The 25,101-nt window shown below is 40.9% G+C and overlaps 1 protein-coding gene across 2 annotated transcripts in view; it reads left to right on the top strand.

The window, feature by feature from the left end:
• The window catches only part of LOC139765001 (Fanconi anemia group D2 protein-like), a 370,225-nt gene that overhangs the window by 46,037 nt on the left and 299,087 nt on the right, over positions 1-25,101 (top strand). For both annotated transcript variants that reach the window (XM_071692052.1, XM_071692050.1), the window contains exons 6-7: positions 6,273-6,396; positions 14,228-14,304. In XM_071692052.1, coding sequence (XP_071548153.1) covers positions 6,273-6,396; positions 14,228-14,304 — 201 coding nt within the window. The remainder of the gene's footprint in view (positions 1-6,272; positions 6,397-14,227; positions 14,305-25,101) is intronic.

Raw genomic sequence — 25,101 nt, 5'->3', positions numbered from 1 at the left:
TATGATTATGATTTCATCACACTTGCTGTGTCTTCAAAAACAAGTGTAAATTTTGAGTTCATCATAGGAAAATTTTACAGATGACAAAATTACATTGATGAAAAGCAACTGTGTTCAGTAAAATGCAATCTCTTTTTAGGTTTATCCTTTATGTGCCTAATGTCAATAACTTTTGTTTTGCTGCAGTCAAATTCTGATGCAACAGACTCAGTAGATGCATCTTTTTTCAGTGTTTTGATTTTTTGATGTATTTTGGCTTAAATTATGTTTTTCTGTTTTGCTTACAGGACTAGATTTACTCTTATCTTTTTCTGCCATTTTAGATATGTTTCAGGAGAAATTCTTGGTGGAATATTTCAAAGAGGCTGCAGAACCACACAAACCAAGAATATACACAGATATGGGCTGGGACTGTGTAGTGATATCATATTCTTGCTTTCCAGCAGGCTTTAGGCATGGGTGTTTGCTCCACAGTTTCAGATGTTTGGCCTGGTTCTGCTAGAGAAGGTTACTTCATCTGATGGTTGCTTCAGATTTTTTATCTTTATAGATTTTTTCAGTATATACAGAATTTAAATCAATCATGGTCAAAATAGTGAATTTTTTTGTGTACAGCCATTCACACCTTCATTTTACCTATACAGGAATTATGATTACAATGTGTTCTTCACCCCATAACTTAGGCTTGAATTTCTTTTAACATAGTCTAGTACATCAATTAGTTTTGCTTGAAGAGTCATATATGTGTTATGTGATGTGCATAAGTTACTTCACTTCCACCTCTTTTTCATTTGGAATTTAGTTTGAATGATGAATTAGGTATCAACAGGAGCAGAAAAGAATAATTTGATCAATCAAACAGATGTGTACGTTAGCAGTTTCTAATTGGCTATGTTCGAGAGACTGTTATTGGTTGACTAGTTATTGCATTAGCTAAGTTTTTCAAAGTGTATTTTATATTTGTTATATTGTGAACTTGCCATGGAATGAAGCTTTTGTTGATTGTAGGAAGGGAGTTTAAGATTGTAAATGACTGCTCATTGACTCACAGTAATGGCTAGGAAGGGAGCTTAAGATTGTAAATTTCTTATTTATTAACTCACCTTATTTGCAGTGACCATATACTTCAGAAGCTCATTAGGTTTTATCTTTTTGATTCACCCCAAGGAAAAGACTGTGGAGTTGTAGCTGATAAAGCAGAATAGACATCATTATCTTTGTGAACATTGGTTTTTTCCATCCTATAACGTAGACTAAGATATCTTTGACACCTGCATCAAAATTGTGCTAAGTTAGAGAATCTAGAGTATAAATCCCACCTAACCTACCCTTATTTGTACTTCAGTATGAATTTTGAATTGGTTGTCAGTATGTACAGGGAAGAGCAATAGTGTTAGTGCGGTAGAAATGCCAAGTTAGTGTTTCTTATTTTGCTTGGTCCTGGGAAGTGTGTTTTGGTGATTGGTAGTTGAATTAGATGAATTTTTGAAGTTCAGCTGATGTTTGTTGCCCAGTGCAACTTGCTTGGCCATTAAGCTTTCATCAGTCTTGCACAATCACAGGCTTAGTGCAGAAGAAGAAGGTTCTCTTTGTAGCACAATTTTTTTCTTTGGCTAGACACTGTGTTTGTTACATGTATCCAGGAGGCCCTTACCATTCCTAAGCTTCCTTCCAGAGACTCTTCCTTTTGAAAGAACATACTATGTCACTTATGTGTTTACTTAGTGGCAGAAATGTATTACTCCTTTGATAAGCTCTTTACTCTTTCTCACTTTTGTGTGTTTGTCCTTATTCTGTTCATAATCGTAGTCATCATGAATAAGTGATTTTATTTTTTCTCCGATTGTTTTCACCTCTGTTGCATAAGTGGGCATGTTTGTCTTTCACTGAATCAAGTAATGGTCATATTTTCCTATGTTAACCCCTAGGTAACTCCTTTACCCTTATATCATGAATTGAGATCTCATCTGGTAATTTCAAGGTTAAGTTTTGGATTAGGGTGTAGGAGGTGGGTATATGGGTGCTGAATGCCTTCACAGGACATATCATGCCAAGTTGTCTTTCCAGCATGAGAGAGAGAGGTCTTAAACAGTTTGTGGAGATGTAGATGCTATAGCCATAGTTTCTCTATTTCTGTTTACAGTCATATGTCATATCCATGTTGATGTTACTCATAGAGTCTATGTTTGTATTTTATTGATGATAAAAATAGGAAGAGAGGAAAGTGATTGGTTCTCAGTGAATGTAGGTTTGCGGCAGGGGTGTGTGATGTCTCCATGGTTGTTTAATTTGTTTATGGATGGGGTTGTTAGGGAGGTGAATGCAAGAGTTTTGGAAAGAGGGGCAAGTATGAAGTCTGTTGGGGATGAGAGAGCTTGGGAAGTGAGTCAGTTGTTGTTCGCTGATGATACAGCGCTGGTGGCTGATTCATGTGAGAAACTGCAGAAGCTGGTGACTGAGTTTGGTAAAGTGTGTGAAAGAAGAAAGTTAAGAGTAAATGTGAATAAGAGCAAGGTTATTAGGTACAGTAGGGTTGAGGGTCAAGTCAATTGGGAGGTGAGTTTGAATGGAGAAAAACTGGAGGAAGTGAAATGTTTTAGATATCTGGGAGTGGATCTGGCAGCGGATGGAAACATGGAAGCGGAAGTGGATCATAGGGTGGGGGAGGGGGTGAAAATTCTGGGAGCCTTGAAGAATGTGTGGAAGTCGAGAACATTATCTCGGAAAGCAAAAATGGGTATGTTTGAAGGAATAGTGGTTCCAACAATGTTGTATGGTTGCGAGGCGTGGACTATGGATAGAGTTGTGCGCAGGAGGATGGATGTGCTGGAAATGAGATGTTTGAGGACAATGTGTGGTGTGAGGTGGTTTGATCGAGTAAGTAACGTAAGGGTAAGAGAGATGTGTGGAAATAAAAAGAGCGTGGTTGAGAGAGCAGAAGAGGGTGTTTTGAAATGGTTTGGTCACATGGAGAGAATGAGTGAGGAAAGATTGACCAAGAGGATATATGTGTCGGAGGTGGAGGGAACGAGGAGAAGAGGGAGACCAAATTGGAGGTAGAAAGATGGAGTGAAAAAGATTTTGTGTGATCGGGGCCTGAACATGCAGGAGGGTGAAAGGAGGGCAAGGAATAGAGTGAATTGGAGCGATGTGGTATACCGGGGTTGACGTGCTGTCAGTGGATTGAATCAAGGCATGTGAAGCGTCTGGGGTAAACCATGGAAAGCTGTGTAGGTATGCATATTTGCGTGTGTGGACGTATGTATATATGTGTGTATGGGGGTGGGTTGGGCCATTTCTTTCGTCTGTTTCCTTGCGCTACCTCGCAAACGCGGGAGACAGCGGAAAAAAAAAATAAATAAATAAATAAATAAATAAAAGTAAAATGATATTCATTTCATCAGTAAGTGATATGTGAAAAAATCATGATAAAACAAACCTGGTGGCAACACTGTTAGTTAAATGTAATAATAATGGCACTTTACCTTAAACAAGACTCTACCTTTGTAATATTCCATTTAGGGGTTAGAGGGTTAAAGATCATTTTTATGATTTTTACATTTGAAGTTGGAACATGTAGTTAGTTAAACCTAACCGATTGAATTGCCCTGAATGGCTCATAGATGCTCTGTCTGTCTATGTATCTATATCTCTCATGCCCATTCCCTCTGGGAACTCCTATCAAGGGGTGGCCACGGCAAAAGAGTCTCCACATATCCCTGTCCTAACATGCCTCCCTCACATACACCATTACATGCATTCTTCCACCATTTCTCTCCGTCCAATATTCCTCCACCCTATTTGCCCATGTCACAGTTGGTCTTTCTTTCACACCAACCCTTTAATTGTACTATCATACACTCCTCTTGTAAACTCCCAGTCTTGCATTCTTTCCACATGTCCTTTTCATACACTTCTTCATTTCTTTCTTCATTCCATCTAGTCACACCACATGCTCTTCTCAAATAGCTCATTTCCACAGCCTGGATTCTTGACCTCTGTGTCTCATTCCATGTCCATGTTTCAGCTGCATAGGTCAGGATTGGGAGGACTATGCCATCCCTTAATCCTCTCTTCACTTCCATACTTACAACTCTACCCTTCATTACTCTGTTAAGGGACCCAGTGACTCTTCTCCTCTGTACTGCTATCTCCCTTATCTTTCCTTCCATATCACCAAACTTATCGAAGATAGCTCCTAGATACTTAAATTCTCTCACTTCTTTCAATCTTTCTACCCCCATATACAAAGCACAAGTTTGTACACTTTCTTCTTTCACTCTGTATGGTTTTACGAAATCAGTACTCTTACCTGTTTCCTTTCAGACACCATTACTTTCCTTTTACTTGCATTTATCTTCAGTCACCTATGCTTACCCACATAAAACACACTTAAAACCTTCTGCAACTCCTCTTCACTCTCAGCAGACAACATAGTATCATCCACAAACAGGCTTACCACTAGTCACCATATCTCACTGCCACACTCCATCTCTGCACCAAGTTTCCTTAGTATTGCTTGCATCTCTCTTATCACTCCATCCATATATATATTACAAAGCCAGGGTGACATTACACAGCCCTGTCTCACACCTACATGTAACCCGAAACTTCCCTCATCTCTCCATCCACTCTTACACATGCATTTGCTCCTCTATAGAAGGCTTTCACATCATCCAACTGTTGTCTTTCTATATTATATATCCTTACCATATCTCATAAAGCATTCTTCTTGACTTTATCATATTCTCTCTACAGATCTATAAAAGCTGCATACAACTTCTTACCTTTTGCTAAATAGTTTTCCATGGTCATCTTTACCACAAAAATCTGATCCACACATCCCATACCTTCCCTAAAACCCCCTTTCTCTTCACTTATTCTGCATTCTTTCACTTCCATTACTCTGTCAATTAACATTCTTACGTACAGACTTTTTTTTTTTTTTTTTTTATACTTTGTCGCTGTCTCCCGCGTTTGCGAGGTAGCGCAAGGAAACAGACGAAAGAAATGGCCCAACCCCCCCCCATACACATGTACATACACACACCCACACACGCAAATATACATACCTACACAGCTTTCCATGGTTTACCCCAGACGCTTCACATGCCTTGATTCAATCCACTGACAGCACGTCAACCCCTGTATACCACATCGCTCCAATTCACTCTATTCCTTGCCCTCCTTTCACCCTCCTGCATGTTCAGGCCCCGATCACACAAAATCTTTTTCACTCCATCTTTCCACCTCCAATTTGGTCTCCCTCTTCTCCTCGTTCCCTCCACCTCCGACACATATATCCTCTTGGTCAATCTTTCCTCACTCATTCTCTCCATGTGCCCAAACCATTTCAAAACACCCTCTTCTGCTCTCTCAACCACGCTCTTTTCATTTCCACACATCTCTCTTACCCTTACGTTACTTACTCGATCAAACCTATTCCCCTATAATTGCTACATACATCCTTAACACTTTTCCTTTAGATAAAGGAACAATGATAGCTTTCAGCCAGTCCTTAGACACCACCTTCTGTTTCCATGCTGAATTACATATCAGATGCATTCACTGTATCACACTTTCTCCTCCATACTTTAGCATTTCAGCTGTAATCCCATCCACTCCAGGTGCCATTCCCACCTTCATCCTCATTATTTGCTTTCTTACCTCCCATTTTGCTTTAGGCCCTTGCTCTTGTATCCTCTTCCTTCCATCCTCCATACCCATGCATGTAACAACTGCTGCCTTCCACATTCATCAGTTCCACATTCATCAGTTCTTCAAAATAATCTTTCCATCTTCCTTTCACTTCCTCCTTTTGATTCAGCAACTCCCCTTCCTTCTTGCATTAACATTTCCTCTCTTACGTCCACAGGATTTTATGACAAGATTTTAATGATTTTGAATGAAGATATTAATGTTTTTGTGCCAGAGCAACATGCTCCAAACCCACTTGCACCCTCGAATATCTTCATCAGCTAGGATGCTAGATGTCTTCCCCTTATGCTATTTGCTTCTGCCTCACTCCCATAGATTATTTTGCTGGTCTGTCATCATGCACCTTCTCCACAAGGCCAGATCACTTCAAGATATTTCTTTTAGCACATTTTTGACATTCAACCTAGTATTTCATCCCACACCTTATGTATGCTTCAAAAGTCCCAATTCCTCTTCATCTGTGTAGCACTGTAGATACAGAATTTAAATGTTTACCCATAGAAAGGAAGTCAGATTACCTATAAGTTTATTTTATTCTTTATATATTTTTACAGGAGCAGCAGTCAAGCTAACATACCAAATTTAATATTGGCCAACCTAAAGTGGCTAGACTGTGTAATGGACTCAGACACCCTCACTGCCAAGATTATTGAGATATTAGAGGGCTCACCAGTCAAGGTATGTGGATGAAACTAAAAGATATCAGTATTTTTATTGTCTGGAATCTAGGTGGTACCAGTTAATCTTTTGGGTTGTCTTTCTTTGCTTTGCCTTTATTCATGTTGTCACATTGTATTCCTTCTTTCAGGGACTTTATCATTTGATTATCACTTCTCCATCATACATTACTCTTCTGTTATGTCTCTTTGCTTTCTTTCTGTCACTTTGCATGCATATTCGATCCATGTATTTCCCATTTGCACACTTTTTTGGAAAAAATTCATTTTTCCTATGTATATTTTTGAGATTTCTCTACCATCATATCAAACAACAAAATTTTCATTTCTCTCATTGGTTGCATCCATAGCTGGATCAGATTCTGCCATTGATATCTCCTTTGCTTCAGTACCTCTCCTCAACTCTTTTGTCTCATTTCAAAACTTTTAATACTTTAAACTGGGTGCTCAGCTATAGTATGAGGTGATTTTCTGATTTTGTTTTCTAATTTCTCAAAGTTTTTGGCTTGTGTTTTCATTCATCACAGTTCTGTGTTTGTGTATGAGCATGTGATTACCTTTTAACAGTTATTCATTTGTGGATATTGAAAGGGAGCTACTGTACACCCAGTCCTATCTTTATGTGGGCTCATTATATGTGATCTCGCTATTATGCGAGGAACCTACTTCCACCAACCCCTCTTTTTTATGTGGTCAGAATTTGCTATGTGGGTGTGTTAGTTAGAAAGTGTGCCAAAACTTCAGTGTGGGTTGGCAGGTGGAGTATGCATGGATCATGAGTGGAGCATGCCAAGTTCCTGCCAGTGTGTCAGTCTCGCTGCCACCACTGTAGATCTGTGCTACTTTTGCTAGTTGGGTGTACCTGCTAATGTAATTTTCCTGCAACCTGCTGTTTTTATGTTTATTGATATGGCATCCAAATATCCTGCAGCATCTTCTCCTACCCCAAAACCAGCAGTTAAACTGAAGAGAACATTTCTGGCTTTAGAAATGAAACTAGGAATTTGTTGGTGCTCTGATGCTGTAGTTTACTCTACACTGTTTGCTTAGGTAACTACTAGGGTTAGAACCCAGACATGGAGAAGATGGAAAATATGCTCTTGTTCTACGTAGAGCATGAGGTGAAAAAGAAAAGCAGTCTTATTTCCTTTCCGCTCAGGACTAAAGTTCTGAAATTTTTTATTTATTTATTTATTTTGCTTTGTCGCTGTCTCCCGTGTTAGTGAGGTAGCGCAAGGAAACAGACGAAAGAATGGCCCAACCCGCCCACATACACATGTATATACATACACGTCCACACACGCAAATATACATACCTGTACATCTCAATGTACACATATATATACACACACAGACATATACATATATACACATGTACATAATTCATACTGTCTGCCTTTATTTGTTCCCATTGCCACCTCGCCACACATGGAATAACAACCCCCTCCCCCCTCGTGTGTGCGAGGTAGCGCTAGGAAAAGACAACAAAGGCCCCATTTGTTCACACTCAGTCTCTAGCTGTCATGTAATAATGCACCGAAACCACAGCTCCCTTTCCACATCCAGGCCCCACACAACTTTCCATGGTTTACCCCAGACGCTTCACATACCCTGGTTCAATCCATTGACAGCACGTCGACCCCGGTATACCACATTGTTCCAATTCACTCTATTCCTTGCACGCCTTTCACCCTCCTGCATGTTCAGGCCCCAATCACTCAAAATCTTTTTCACTCCATCTTTCCACCTCCTATTTGGTCTCCCACTTCTCCTCGTTCCCTCCACCTCTGACACATATATCCTCTTTGTCAATCTTTCCTCACTCATTCTCTCCATGTGACCAAACCATTTCAAAACACCCTCTTCTGCTCTCTCAACCACACTCTTTTTATTTCCACACATCTCTCTTACCCTTACATTGATTACTCGATCAAACCACCTCACACTACATATTGTCCTCAAACATCTCATTTCCAGCACATCCACCCTCCTGCGCACAACTCTATCTATAGCCCACGCCTCGCAACCATACAACATTGTTGGAACCACTATTCCTTCAAACATACCCATTTTTGCTTTCCGAGATAATGTTCTCGACTTCCAAACATTCTTCAAGGCTCCCAGGATTTTTCGCCCCCTCCCCCACCCTATGATTCACTTCCGCTTCCATGGTTCCATCCGCTGCCAGACCCACTCCCAGATATCTAAAACACTTTACTTCCTCCAGTTTTTCTCCATTCAAACTTACCTCCCAGTTGACTTGACCCTCAACCCTACTGTACCTAATAACCTTGCTCTTATTCACATTTACTCTTAACTTTCTTCTTTCACACACTTTACCAAACTCAGTCACCAGCTTCTGCAGTTTCTTACATGAATCAGCCAGCAGCGCTGTATCATCAGCGAACAACAACTGACTCACTTCCCAAGCTCTCTCATCCACAACAGACTGCATACTTGCCCCTCTTTCCAAAACTCTTGCATTCACCTCCCTAACAACCCCATCCATAAACAAATTAAACAACCATGGAGACATCTGAAATTTTATGAGCATTTATACAAAGAAGACAATTTAGCTGAGTCACAGCCATTTGAAGCAAGTAAATGATGAATGGATAAGTTCATTCAACATTAGAAGCTAAGTAACATGAAGGTAATGCGAGAATCTTTCAAGTGCTGACCGCGAAGCTGCTGTACACTTTTTATTTTGCTCTGTATGTTTATTTATCTATCTATCTTTCTACATCTCTGATGCCTGTTCTTACCTGGAACTCCCTCAGTGGGGTGACCACAGATATAGAATCTCCATAGCTAGTGAACTTTAGTACTTCTTTGTAGCCTTTACTGTCTCTCCCTAAACAGGACACTGGCAGAGCAAGTCTAGTGCAGTGTTTCCAGAGGCTCCTGCCTAATGTTCCTCTTCTACTATTTCTCCTGCCTAATCTTCCTACCTGCTTCTTCTACCTCGTGTTTCTACCTAAAGCTCCTATCTGAGTGTTCCTACCTACTACATCTATCTATTGCTCCTACTATTTTGCCAAAAGGTAGGGCTATGTATGATTTTTCTTTTGTGTTAGGAGAACATGACCCCTGCATACAGTGAGGGATGGGTGTATATACTTGCGGGAGTATACCTGAAGCCACACTGCTGTGTAATAAGAGATTTTTTCAGCAGATCCTTTTACTCGTGTGGTTTTCCTATAAAGCAATTGAAGCCATATGGCTAATAAGAATGAGATAGGCAAACACATGACAAAAAGAATATAACAGTCATGCTTAGTAAATGAAAAATTTAGCCATAATGTGTTTTAAAGGATGGTGTGATACAACTACTCAAGAACACTGCTGTATTGACCTGGTTAAGCTATACCCCTATGCTCTGTCAATGGTGTCATACTGTTGCATTCTCCTGTGTCAGTGGACTATGCTGTCAGTCTTTTATTTTTAACGGGTTGTTAAGGACAGGCTTCACTCCAGTCAAGATTAAAGGACAATATATTATGTAAGGAGGATGGGTTAATTAAGATATGATAAGGTAAGAGAGAGGTGTACTTTTGTGGAAAGAGGAGTATGTCTGAGAGAGCTTAAGAGGGTTTGTGGAAATGGTTTGGACATACAGTTGGGATAGGATGAATGAGATGAGGAGACGACGACTATGAGGTTAAACATGTCAGAAGTGGAGGGAGCAAAGAGAATGGGAAACAGAGGGGATGGAATCCTTTGAGTGACAAGTGCTTGAATACTGCAAGGGCATGCATGGGATAGAGCACATGTGAATGGTGGGGTTTACCAAGGGCAATATACTGTCATTGAGCTGAACTAGGGCATATGAAGTGGCCAAAGGAAACCAGGGCAAGGTCTGTAGGGTCTATGGGCAAACACATATTAAAAGGAAAGTTAATCATGCAATGCTAGGACCCCTTTGCTGGGGCTCCTGCAGGTTCTGGCTGCACTATGTCCACTTGCAGGGAAGTGAACTCCTTTGAAGTGAGGAATTCCTTGACAACACTGTATTCTTTCTCATCCACTGATGATGATACTCTTACTAAAGGTGACTTTTCACCTTACAGCTTAACCACATGCAGCTGGGGTCTGGTAATAAAAGGATCATAGCCTAGGGTTCACCCTACTGTTGATAGAAAAACAGTCATTGAAATATGGTTGGGCTTTGGAATTTAAGTGTGAAATGTTTGGAAATACATTGAGGTTGTGCAATATTTTCATGTATGAAAGTATATAGAAAGAGCTCTAACAAAGAACATGATAAAGAAATGAAATCATCGTGGTATTACCAGTAGGGATGAGTAAATCACAGGTTTCTGAATTTTAAAGAAATTATGAAAAAAACTTTATGCTACCAGGCCCCACAGACCTATTCATGCAACAGTCACCACTGGAAAGAGAAAATAAAAACGGTGAGTGCTTTTTTTTATTACATCCTCAGACAGAGTGGGGGAGATACAGATGTTGAGGTCCTTAAAAGCACAGAAATAGCAGTGAGGCAGAGCTTCATTAATCCCGTGGAGTGCAGGTGGGCACTAATTATGTGACCTGACATCTGACCTTCCTCTCCTTACATTGTGTGTGGACAGAGTTGTTCTGGTGGATACTTCTTAATAATAATTTATTCATTCATATTTATTATTATTTATTATAGTTTTTTTTTTTATTATTATACTTTGTCGCTGTCTCCCGCGTTTGCGAGGTAGCGCAAGGAAACAGACGAAAGAAATAGCCCAACCCACCCCCCATACACATGAATATACATACGTCCACACACGCAAATATACATACCTACACAGCTTTCCATGGTTTACCCCAGACGCTTCACATGCCTTGATTCAATCCACTGACAGCACGTCAACCCCGGTATACCACATCGCTCCAATTCACTCTATTTCTTGCCCTCCTTTCACCCTCCTGCATGTTCAGGCCCCGATCACACAAAATCTTTTTCACTCCATCTTTCCACCTCCAATTTGGTCTCCCTCTTCTCCTCGTTCCCTCCACCTCCGACACATATATCCTCTTGGTCAATCTTTCCTCACTCATTCTCTCCATGTGCCCAAACCATTTCAAAACACCCTCTTCTGCTCTCTCAACCACACTCTTTTTACTTCCACACATCTCTCTTACCCTTACATTACTTACTCGATCAAACCACCTCACACCACACACTGTCCTCAAACATCTCATTTCCAGCACATCCACCCTCCTGCGTACAACTCTATCCATAGCCCACGCCTCGCAACCATACATCATTGTTGGAACCACTATTCCTTCAAACATACCCATTTTTGCTTTCCGAGATAATGTTCTCGACTTCCACACAGGGGTGTGTGATGTCTCCATGGTTGTTTAATTTGTTTATGGATTGGGTTGTTAGGGAGGTGAATGCAAGAGTTTTGGAAAGAGGGGCAAGTATGCAGTCTGTTGTGTATGAGAGAGCTTGGGAAGTGAGTCAGTTGTTGTTCGCTGATGATACAGCGCTGGTGGCTGATTCATGTGAGAAACTGCAGAAGCTGGTGACTGAGTTTGGTAAAGTGTGTGAAAGAAGAAAGTTAAGAGTAAATGTGAATAAGAGCAAGGTTATTAGGTACAGTAGGGTTGAGGGTCAAGTCAATTGGGAGGTAAGTTTGAATGGAGAAAAACTGGAGGAAGTAAAGTGTTTTAGATATCTGGGAGTGGATCTGGCAGCGGATGGAACCATGGAAGCGGAAGTGAATCATAGGGTGGGGGAGGGGGCAAAAATCCTGGGGGCCTTGAAGAATGTGTGGAAGTCAAGAACATTATCTCGGAAAGCAAAAATGGGTATGTTTGAAGGAATAGTGGTTCCAACAATGATGTATGGTTGCGAGGCGTGGGCTATGGATAGAGTTGTACGCAGGAGGGTGGATGTGCTGGAAATGAGATGTTTGAGGACAGTGTGTGGTGTGAGGTGGTTTGATCGAGTAAGTAATGTAAGGGTAAGAGAGATGTGTGGAAGTAAAAAGAGTGTGGTTGAGAGAGCAGAAGAGGGTGTTTTGAAATGGTTTGGGCACATGGAGAGAATGAGTGAGGAAAGATTGACCAAGAGGATATATGTGTCGGAGGTGGAGGGAATGAGGAGAAGTGGGAGACCAAATTGGAGGTGGAAAGATGGAGTGAAAAAGATTTTGAGTGATCGGGGCCTGAACATGCAGGAGGGTGAAAGACGGGCAAGGAATAGAGTGAATTGGATCGATGTGGTATACAGGGGTTGACGTGCTGTCAGTGGATTGAATCAAGGCATGTGAAGCCTCTGGGGTAAACCATGGAAAGTTGTGTGGGGCCTGGATGTGGAAAGGGAGCTGTGGTTTCGGGCATTATTGCATGACAGCTAGAGTGTGAACGAATGGGGCCTTTGTTGTCTTTTCCTAGCACTACCTCGCACAAATGAGGGGGGAGGGGGATGGTATTCCATGTGTGGCGAGGTGGCGATGGGAATGAATAAAGGCAGACAGTGTGAATTGTGTGCATGGGTATATATGTATTTGTCTGTGTGTGTATATATATGTGTACATTGAGATGTATAGGTATGTATATTTGTGTGTGTGGACGTGTATGTATATACATGTGTATGGGGGTGGGTTGGGCCATTTCTTTCGTCTATTTCCTTGTGCTACCTCGCAAACGCGGGAGACAGCGACAAAGCAAAATAAATAAATAAAAAATATTTATTATACTTAATCGCTGTCTTCCATGTTAGCAAAGTAGTGCAAGGAAACAGATGAAAGAATGGCCCAACCCACCCATATACACATGTATATACATAAACGCCCACACACGCACTTTTTTTTTCATACTATTCGCAATTCCCCGCGTTAGCGAGATAGCGTTAAGAACAGAGGACTGGGCCTTTGAGGGAATATCCTCACCTGGCCCTCTTGTCTGTTCCTTCTTTTGGAAAATTAAAAAAAACGAGAGGGGAGGATTTCCAGCCCCCCACTCCCTTCCCTTTTAGTCGCCTTCTAAGACACGCAGGGAATACGTGGTAAGTATTCTTTCTCCCCTATCCCCAGGGATACATACCTATACATTTCAACATATACATGCATATACATACACAGACATAATGTACAAAATGTACACATGTACAAAATGTACACATGTACATATTCGTACTTAATGCCTTCATCCATTCCTGTCACCACACTCCCACACATGAAATAGCACCCCCCCTCTCCCCACGTGAGGTAGCACTAGGAAAAGACAGCAAAGGCCACATTCGTTCACACCCAGTCTCTAGCTGTTGTGTATAATGCAACGAAACCAAGCTCTCTTTCCACAAAATGATTATTTATGTTAACATAAATAATTATTAAGAAGTATCCACCAGAATAACCCTGTCCACGTGCATTGTAAGGAGAGGAAGATCAGATGTCAGGTCACATGATTAGTGCCCTCCTGCACTCCACGGAGATTAATGAAGCCTCGCGTCACAGCTACCTCTTTTCTTTTAAGACCTCAACACCTGTATCTACCCCACTCTGTCTGAGGATGTAATAAACAATAAGTGAAATCACTCATTGTTTTTATTTCCTCTTTCCAGTGGTGATTGTTGCATATATCTCCTCACGGTGAAGTGAAGGTTCTGCTGGTTTCCTCCAGCTAGTTCACATGCCCTTGTTCAGTCCATTGACAGCATGTTGCCCCATTTTGAATATATTTATGAAAAATGTTAAGGGAGGTGAGCTAGTATAAGAATGGTGTCCATGTAAATGAACCTGATAAACCTCAAAATGGATAAATGTTTATTTATTCTTTTATTGTGGTATTGATGAGTTTCTAATATAATTTATTAATTTCTTAAGGTCCAACAAGAAGTCATCAGTTTTGTGCCCAACATAGTAGATGATGCTAACCACCCTAGGATAGCTGAGGTATTGTGGTGAGTACCCTTTTTGATTAATGTACATACATTTTTAGTAACTCATTAAATAATCATTTGTGTGATCTGTTTATTGTAGGATAGCAGAGGTCCATAGTTTGTATTCATTTACATACATTTACTTTTCTCTATGTATTAAAAATCCTTTGTTACCCATCAGGCTTTATTACAAAAGCATTAATTATGTGAATGATGATAACAGTAACAGCAAGAGCAATTTGAATAAAAAGTCTTTAGCACCATTTTATTGGATTGGGACAACACTGTTGTATAAAGTAGGAAAGATGTTGAACTGTTTTTGCCCACATGTGCCTTAACATAGGTAAGGTAACAGGAATTTGATTGCTCTTCTTTGAATTCATTCATTTCTCCTTTGATCAGGTTTGGTGAACAAATGAGGTTCAATCATGACATTATAAAGGATAAGTACCCTATTGTATTTTTGTAGGTTATATTTTTAGTCAGGTAGTAGTTGGTAGGCAACCAGTGACGAGGGAGGTATATTAACAGTACTGGTACCCGCCTGGGTATTGGGAGGGTTAGTGGCATCTGCTCAGTGAGCCAGCACTTTAGTGGTTGTTAAGTTGCACTCCTCTAACCCAGGTAAACTTTTCTTTCTGCTTCTCTTACATGTGGATTACTGGCATTCTGCCTACAAACATACAATCTCTCCTTGTCATTCGTAACACTTTACAGCACTTAATTCATGCAGCTTATTCTTCGTAACTCTAGATTTTCCTGCGGTGAGCACTGTGCACTAGCCCTGCCTTTTGGCAGAATGGTAGGAGCAATAGGTAGAATTAGTAGGTAGAGACATTTAGGCAGGAACATTAGGTAGATGGAAGTAGTAGGTAGGGACATTTAGGCAGGAGCATTGGATAGATACGTTAAGTTGAAGTAGTAGGTAGGGACATTTAGGCAGGAACATTAGATAGATACGTTAAGTTGAAGTAGTAGGTAAGAGCATTCGATAGAAGTTGTTATTAGGAACATCAGGTAGGAACCTCTGCAAACACTGCAGTAGAGTTGCCCTTTGCAGTGGCCTGTTAGGGGTGAGGCACTTAAGGCAAAGAGGTGGCACTGAAGTTCTTGAGTTATGGAGACTGTTGCTGTGGCCACCCCTTTGAGGAGTTCCAATTGGAATAGGCATCAGAGATTGATACATTTCTAGCCTTGAATCTTATCCTGTTGGTTTTGTTGTGTTCAACTGGGCACTGATTGCTGTTTTTAACCCATTAATGCCTCCAGTGGATATTTACTTGAATTTAGCAACATCCCTAGATGGATATATACATGAATTGAGCAAACATCTCCAGATGGATATTTACATATTGAGCTTTGTGCTTCAACTTTAAGGCCATGCACCAAGCAGTGAACAGTAATTTCTCTTCACAACCATGCCAATTAGAGCACTTTTTATGAGTTACCTAGGAAGGAAATTGAGTGGTTTAAGCTAGATGTAGAGGACCAGACAGAAGATGGAGTGAATACAGGGTATCCCCAAGTTAGGTCATGAACCTGGAGCCTATTCGTTTGTCAGTTTAATCATTATTATTATTTTTTTATTATACATTGTTGCTGTCTCCCACGTTAGGGAAGTAGCGCAAGGAAACAGACGAAAGAATGGCCCAACCCACCTACATACACATGTATATACATACACGTCCACACACGCACATATACATACCTATACATTTCAACGTATAGATGTATATACATACACAGACATATACATATATACACATGTACATAATTCATACTTGCTGCCTTTATTCATTCCCGTCACCACCCCGCCACACATGAAATGACAAACCCCTCCCCCCGCAGGTGTGCAAGGTAGTGCTAGGAAAAGACAACAAAGGCCACATTCGTTCACACTCAGTCTCTAGCTTTCATGTATAATGCACCGAAACCGTAGCTCCCTTTCCACATCCAGGCCCCATAAAACTTTCTATGGTTTACCCCAGATGCTTCACATGCCCAGGTTCAATCCATTGACAGCATGTTGACCCTGGTATACAACATTGTTCCAGTTCACTCTATTCCTTGCTCGCCTTTCACCCTCCTGCGTGTTCAGGCTCCGATTGCTCAAAATCCTTTTCACTCCATCATTCCACCTCCAATTTGGTCTCCCACTTCTCCTTGTTCCCTCCACCTCTAACACATATATCCTCTTTGTCAATCTTTCCTCACTCATTCTCTCCATGTGACAAACCATTTCAAAACACCCTTTCTGCTCTCTCAACCACACTCTTTTTATTACCACACATCTCTCTCACCCTTTCATTACTTACTCGATCAAACCACCTCACACCACATATTGTCCTCAAATATCTCATTTCCAACACATCCACCCTTCTTCGCACAACCCTATCTATTGCCCATGCCTTGCAACCATATAACATTGTTGGAACAACTATACCTTTAAACATACCCATTTTTGCTTTCCCATGTAATGTTCTCGCCCTCCACACATTTTTCAATGCTCTCAGAACTTTTGCCACCTCTCCCACCCTGTGACTTACTTCTGCTTCCATGGTTCCATCCGCTGCCAAATCCACTCCCAGATATCTAGAACACTTCACTTCCAGTTTTTCTTCATTCAGACTTACCTCCAAATTGACTTGTCCCTCAACCCTACTGTACCTAACAGCCTTGCTCTTATTCTAATTTACTCTCAACCTTCTTCTTTCACACACTTTACCAAACTCGGTCACCAGCTTTGGCAGTTTCTCTCCCCAATCAACCACCAGTGCTGTATCATCAGTAAACAACAGCTGACTCACTTCCCAAGCCCTCTTATCCACAACAGACTGCATGCTTGCCCCTCTCTCCAAAACTCTTGCATTCACCTCCCTAACAACCCCATCCATAAACAAATTAAACAACCATGGAGACATCACGCACCCCTGTCACAGACCCACATTCACTGAGAACCAATCACTTTCCTCTCTTCCTACTCGTACACTTGCCTTACATCCTCTATAAAAACTTTTCACTGATTCTAGAATCTTGCCTCCCACACCATATACTCTTAATACCTTCCACAGAGCATTTCTATCAACTCATTCATATGCCTTCTCCAGATCCATAAATGCTACATACAAATCCATTTGTTTTTCTAAGTATTTCTCACATACATTTTTCAAAGCAAACACCTGATCCACACATCCTTTACCACTTCTTAAACCACACTGCTCTTCCCCAGTCTGATGCTCTGTACATGCCTTCACCCTCTCAGTCAGTACCCTCCCATATAATTTCCCAGGAATACTCAACAAATTTATAGCTCTGTAATTTGAACACTCACCTTTATCCCCTTTCCCTTTGTACAGTGGCACTATGCATGCATTCTGCCAATCCTCAGGTACTTCACCATGAGCCATACATACATTAAATATCCTTACCTACCAGTCAACAACACAGTTACCCCCTTTTTTAATAAATTCCACTGCAATACCATCCAAACCCACCGCCTTGCCGGGTTTCATCTTCCGCAAAGCTTTCACTACCTCTTCTCTGTTTACCAAATCATTCTCCCTAACCCTCTCACTTTGCACACCACCTCGACCCAAACACCCTATATCTACCACTCTGTCATCTAACACATTCACCAAACCTTCAAAATACTCGCTCCATCTCCTTCTCACATCACCACTACTTGTTATTACCTCCCCATTAGCCCCCTTCACTGATGTTCCCATTTGTTCTCTCTTCTTAAACACTTCATTTACCTCCTTCCAAAACATCTTTTTATTCTCCATAAAATTTAATGATACTCTCTCACCCCAACTCTCATTTGTCCTCTTTTTCGCCTCTTGCACCTTTCTCTTGACCTTCTGCCTCTTTTTTTTTGTACATCTCCCAATCATTTGCACTATTTCCCTGCAAAAATTGTCCAAATGCCTCTCTCTTCTCTTTTACTATTAATCTTACTTCTTCATCCCTCCACTCACAACCCTTTCTAATTTGCCCACCTTCCATGCTTCTCATGCCACAAGCATCTTTTGCGCAAGCCATCACAGCTTCCCTAAATACATCCCATTCCTCCCCCACTACCCTTACCTCCTTTGTTCTCAACTTTTTCCATTCTGTACTCAGTCTCTCCTGGTACTTCCTCACACAAGTCTCCTTCCCAAGCTCACTTACTTTCACCACTCTCTTCACGCCAACATTCTCTCTTCTTTTCTGAAAACCTCTACAAATCCTCACCTTCACCTCCACAAGCTAATGATCAGACGTCCCTCCAGTTGCACCTCTCAACACATTGACATCCAAAAGTCTCTCTTTCACGCGCCTATCAATTAACACGTAATCCAATAACGCTCTCTGGCCATCTCTCCTACTTACATACGTATACTTATGTATATCTCTCTTTTTAAACCAGGTATTCCCAATCACCAGTCCTTTTTCAGCACACAAATCCACAAGCTCTTCACCATTTCCATTTACAACACTGAACACCCCATATACACCAATTAGTCCCTCAGCTACCATATTACTCACCTTTGCATTCAAATCACCCATCACTATAACCCGGTCTCGTGCATCAAAACTGCTAACACTCGCTCAGCTGTTCCCAAAACACTTGCCTCTCATGATCTTTCTTCTCATGCCCAGGTGCATGGGCACCAATAATCACCCATCTCTCTCCATCCACTTTCAGTTTTGCCCATATCAATCTAGAGTTTACTTTCTTATACTCTATCACATACTCCCACCACTCCTGTTTCAGGAGTAGTGCTTCTCCTTCCTTTGCTCTTGTCCTCTCACCAACCCCTGACTTTACTCCCAAAACATTCCCAAACCACTCTTCCCCTTTACCCTTGAGTTTCGTTTCACTCAGAGCCAAAACATCCAGGTTCCTTTCCTCAAACATACTACTTATCTCTCCTTTTTTTTCATTTTGGTTCATCCACACATAATTAGACACCCCAATCTGAGCCTTTGAGGAGGATGAGCACTCCCCACATGACTCCTTCTTTTTCCCCTTTTAGAAATTGAAATACAAGGAGGGGAGGGTTTCTAGCCCCCCCGGCTCCTGTCCCCTTTAGTCACCTTCTATGACACGTGGGGAATGCATGGGAAGTATTCTTTCTCCCCTATCCCTAGGGATAGGGGAGAAAATATAAAGAAATGCACAGAATTAGAGTAAATACCTATACCTGACTGTGATAATGTATAAGATACTGTGCTCCATTGTAAATATTAATGAAAAAAGATGCAATTCTTCAGTTCGTAAATATGAGTAATTGATTGGATGTTGGATTAGGAATTAAATATTAATTTTGGGGGCTTTTTCATGGGTATGAATGTTCTTAGGTCAGATACTCCGAAGTTGGGGACTCACTGTACTTTGAAGGATTGTTGAATTAGCTTGATTGTGTGGCAGACAGTGGGTGTTTAGGTCAGGGAGGTATGCGAAGTGAGAGGTTCATGGCAAGTGGTTTGGTGAGAAAAGAGGTGGTGGTGAGATCCTTGCCTTAGATGAAATGTGGCAAGGTGGTAGGAGTGGATGGTATTGCAGTTCAATTTCTTCAGAAAGGAGGTGACTATGTTATTTATTGGTTAGTTAGGATTTTCAGTATATGTATGGATCATGGCGAGGTGGCTGAGGATTGTCAGAATGCATGTATAGTGCCATTGCATAAATGCAAAGGGGAGTGTACCAGGTAAGTTGTATGAAAGAGTTGTGCTTGAGAAGGAGGTGGAATGAGCAGAGCATAAGATTAGAGGAAACACTATGGTTTCATGAGTGGTAGCAAGTGTGTGGATCAGGCATTTGCTTTGAAAAATGTGTATGAAAAATAGTTGGAGAAACAGAAGGATTTGTGTGGCATTTATGGATCTGAAGAAAACATAGGATTGAAAGAGTTGCTTTGTGAAAGATGTTATGAATATATGGTGTAGGTGGAAAGCTTTTAAAAGCTGATAAGTTTTCATCATGAGACAAAGGCATGTGTATGGGTAGGTGTAGAGGGGAATGAGTGGTTCCATATGAAGGTGGGTCTGTGGCAGAAGTGTGTGATGTCACCATGTCTGTTTAATTTGTTTATGGATGCAATGGTGATAGAAGTAAATGCAAGGGTCTTGGAAAGTGGGGCAGGTATGCAGTCTGCTGGAGGTGAAGGGGGCCTTAGAAGGTTAGTTAATTGTTGTATGTTGATGACACGGTGCTGGTGGAAAATATAAGTGAGAAACTGGAGAAGTTGGTGTCTATGTTTGGGAGTGTGTGAAAGAAGACAGTTAAGAATAAATGTGAATAAAAGCAGTGTTGTTTGGGTGAGCAGTATAAGGAGACTAGTTAGTTGGGGGTATGAGTTTGAATGGAGAAACCATTGAGGAAATGAAGTGTGTTAGATACCTTGAAGTAGACATGGCAGCAAATAGACCAAAGGAAGCTGAGGTGAATCATAGGGTGGGTAAGGGGCAAAGGTTCTGAGAGCACTGAGGAATGTGAAGAAAGAGGTCACTATCTCGGAAGGCAAAATTGGGTATGTTTGGAGGTGCAGCATCCCTGATGGTGTTGAATGGATGTGAGGCATGGACTATAGATGAGAATGTATGGAAGAGAGTGCTGGAAATGAAATGTTTGAGGACAGTATGTAGTATGAGGTGGGTTGATTAAGTAATATAAAGGTAAGAGAGAGGCGTAGTAATAAGAGTATGGTTGAGAGAGCTGTGGAGGTTTGCTGAAATGTTTTGGACATACAGAGAGAATGAGTGAGGAGAGGTTGATAAAAAGAATATATGTGTCAGAAGTGGAAGGAACAAGAAGAAGTGAGAGACCTAATTGAAGTTGGAAGGTTGAAGTGAATAAAATTTTTAGTGCTTGGTGCCTGAGCTTGCAGGAGGGTAAAAGGTTTGCATGGGATAAAATGAATTATAGCATTGGCTTATAAGATTGACATGCTATCAGTGGACTGAACCAGGGCATATGGAACAGCCGGAAGAAACCATGGGAAGGTCTGTAGGGCATGGTTTAGTTGGAGTGTTGTGGTTTCATTGCATTACATGTGACTGATAGAGAGTTAAGTGAATGAGGCCTTCTCTTTCTCTTTCCGGAGTGCTACCTACTTATATGGGAAATGGCAAACTAGTATATAAGAAGGACAAAGAAGTTATATTTTGTATGTGACTGAAGAATTCACTCATACAATAAACATGATTCTTTATTCAAGAAACTTTGTTGATGGTCATTTATCGACCTATTTTTGTTAGAAATTTGATGATTTTGTCTCCAGTTATTGTTCTAACATCTTATTTAGAAAAGAAGCTTTTTTTTTTGTCGTTTTATTTATAAATAAAAGTTCAGTTAGCTAGCTTCCAGTCTTGAGGTACCTTCCTTTCATGCAATGTAGGTTTGTGTAGATAAGTAGATTTATATTTTGTATAGCTTTATGACAAAGTAATAGAAAAGATCATATCTGTATGTATAAGCTGCCAATTTTTGTTTGAACATGCTTCATGGAGTGAAGCATTATGGAAGTGTTTTTTGGAAACAGTGAAGGAAGAAGAATAATTTGTTAGATTTTGGCAAATTCTGGTTCAGTATCTTATTTGAGGTTTTTAGCAAGGTTTTTTTGGTTTGGTAGGTATAGCTGCTGAACATGAATGGTGTGTATCTGTTGTAGCTGATATTTTTGTCTGTACCAAGGTTTATCCATGAATATTTGGCCATTCCTCTGAATCTAGTCTGTTGAGTATATTATTGGTAGAAGTAGAGAAATTTTTGGTAAAAGTGGTATCACTTACATCTCCCTCTCTCATACTAGGAGGGTATGTGAGCATGATGTGCCATTTTAATGAATGTAGCAGCCATACACATGTATTCTGTACCCCAGAACTTATCCTTGAAATTGTGATGGGAAATCTCATTGTTTATGGAGCATTACCCTAATGCATGCTTCTGTGTGGGTAGAGCAGTTAAGAGGTTGTAGGTTATTAAGATTTACTAACAAAAGTCACTGATTTCACTGAGTGATATCCTTACATCCTTGGACAGAATTCCTGTTAACTATGGTTTAAGCAGTTCTCATGGTGTGGGGGTTGAAGTTGAGACTTATGGCTATGGTTGAGTTAGTTTTGTACACTTTGTATGAGAAAGAAGCTTATTGCAGATTCTTGATAAGGAGTAAGGAACTAATTGGCTGCAATATGATTAGTTGTTCACTGAGGATACAGCGCTGGTGGCTGATTTGGGTGAGATATTGCAGAAGCTGATGACTAAGTTTGGTAAAGTGTGTGAAAGAAGAAAGCTGAGAGTAAATGTGAATAAGAGCAAGGTTATTAGGTACATTAGGGTTGAGGGACAAGTAAATTGGGAGGTAAATTTGAATGGAGAAAAACTGGAGGAAGTAAAGTGTTTTAGATATCTGGGAGTGGATTTGGCAGCAGAAGTGAATCATAGGGTGGGGGAGGGGGCAAAAGTTCTGGGAGCGTTGAAAAATGTGTGGAAATCGAAAACGTTTTCTTGGAAAGCAAAAGTGGGTATGTTTGAAGGAATAGTGGTTCCAACAATGTTATATGGTTGCGAGGCGTGGGCTATAGATAGATTTATGCGGAGGAGGGTGGATGCGCTGGAAATGAGATGTTTGAGGACAATATATGGTGTGAGGTGGTTTGATCAAGTAAGTAATAATAGGGTAAGAGAGATGTGTGGTAATAAAAAGAGTGTGGTTGAGTGAGCAGAAGAGGGTGTTTTGAAATGGTTTGGTCACATGGAGAGAATGAGTGAGGAAAGATTGACCAAGAGGATATATGTGTCAGAGGTGGAGGGAATGAGGAGAAGTGGGAGACCAAATTGGAGGTGGAAAGATGGAGTGAAAAAGATTTTGAGTGGTCGGGCCCTGAACATGCAGGAAGGTGAAAGGCGTGCAAGGAATAGAGTGAATTGGAATGATGTGGTATACTAGGGTCAACTTACTGTCACTGGATTGAACCAGGGCATGTGAAGCATCTGGGGTAAACCATGGAAAGTTTTATGGGGCCTGGAAGTGGAAAGGGAGCTGTGGTTTTGGTGCATTATACATGTCAGCTAGAGACTGGTGTGAATGAATGTGGCCTTTGTTGTCTTTTCCCTAGCGCTACCTCGTGCACATGCGGGGGTAGGAGGTTGTCATTTCATGTGTGGCAAGGTGGCGACAGGAATGAATAAGGGCAGACATTATTAATTATGTACTTGTGTATATATGTATATGTCTGTGTGTGTATGTGTATGTATACATTGAGATGTATAGGTATGTATATGTGCATGTGTGGTCGTATATGTATATACATGTGTATGTGAGTGAGTTGGGCCATTCTTTCGTCTGTTTCCTTGCGCTACCTCGCTAACATGGGAGACAGCGACAAAGTATGATAAATAAATAAATTATTAGTAGTAAGTATTCTATATTGGGAAGTTTGTCTTTATATGCTACTGTACCTAGTGCAGTTCCCATTTGCTCCCTTGTCTTACGCACTTTATTTACCTCCTTCCAGAACGTCTTTTTATTCTCCCTAAAATTTAATGATACTCTCTCACCCCAACTCTCATTTGCCCTTTTTTTCACCTCTTGCACCTTTCTCTTGACCTCCTGTCTCTTTCTTTTATACATCTCCCACTCAATTGCATTTTTTCCCTGCAAAAATCGTCCAAATGCCTCTCTCTTCTCTTTCACTAATACTCTTACTTCTTCATCCCACCACTCACTACCCTTTCTAATCAACCCACCTCCCACTCTTCTCATGCCACAAGCATCTTTTGCGCAATCCATCACTGATTCCCTAAATACATCCCATTCCTCCCCCACTCCCCTTACTTCCATTGTTCTCACCTTTTTCCATTCTGTACTCAGTCTCTCCTGGTACTTCCTCACACAGGTCTCCTTCAGTGAAGGGCGCAAATGGGGAGGTGATAACAAGTAGTGGTGATGTGAGAAGGAGATGGAGTGAGTATTTTGAAGGTTTGTTGAATGTGTTTGATGATAGAGTGGCAGATATAGGGTGTTTTGGTCGAGGTGGTGTGCAAAGTGAGAGGGTTAGGGAAAATGATTTGGTAAACAGAGAAGAGGTAGTGAAAGCTTTGCGGAAGATGAAAGCCGGCAAGGCAGCAGGTTTGGATGGTATTGCAGTGGAATTTATTAAAAAAGGGGGTGACTGTATTGTTGACTGGTTGGTAAGGTTATTTAATGTATGTATGACTCATGGTGAGGTGCCTGAGGATTGGCGGAATGCGTGCATAGTGCCATTGTACAAAGGCAAAGGGGATAAGAGTGAGTGCTCAAATTACAGAGGTATAAGTTTGTTGAGTATTCCTGGTAAATTATATGGGAGGGTATTGATTGAGAGGGTGAAGGCATGTACAGAGCATCAGATTGGGGAAGAGCAGTGTGGTTTCAGAAGTGGTAGAGGATGTGTGGATCAGGTGTTTGCTTTGAAGAATGTATGTGAGAAATACTTAGAAAAGCAAATGGATTTGTATGTAGCATTTATGGATCTGGAGAAGGCATATGATAGAGTTGATAGAGATGCTCTGTGGAAGGTATTAAGAATATATGGTGTGGGAGGAAAGTTGTTAGAAGCAGTGAAAAGTTTTTATCGAGGATGTAAGGCATGTGTACGTGTAGGAAGAGAGGAAAGTGATTGGTTCTCAGTGAATGTAGGTTTGCGGCAGGGGTGTGTGATGTCTCCATGGTTGTTTAATTTGTTTATGGATGGGGTTGTTAGGGAGGTAAATGCAAGAGTTTTGGAAAGAGAGGCAAGTATGAAGTCTGTTGGGGATGAGAGAACTTGGGAAGTGAGTCAGTTGTTGTT

This window comes from Panulirus ornatus, chromosome 52 (assembly GCF_036320965.1).
Source record: "Panulirus ornatus isolate Po-2019 chromosome 52, ASM3632096v1, whole genome shotgun sequence".
Taxonomy (NCBI): domain Eukaryota; kingdom Metazoa; phylum Arthropoda; class Malacostraca; order Decapoda; family Palinuridae; genus Panulirus; species Panulirus ornatus.
This window is presented reverse-complemented; position numbering and strand designations above follow the sequence as displayed.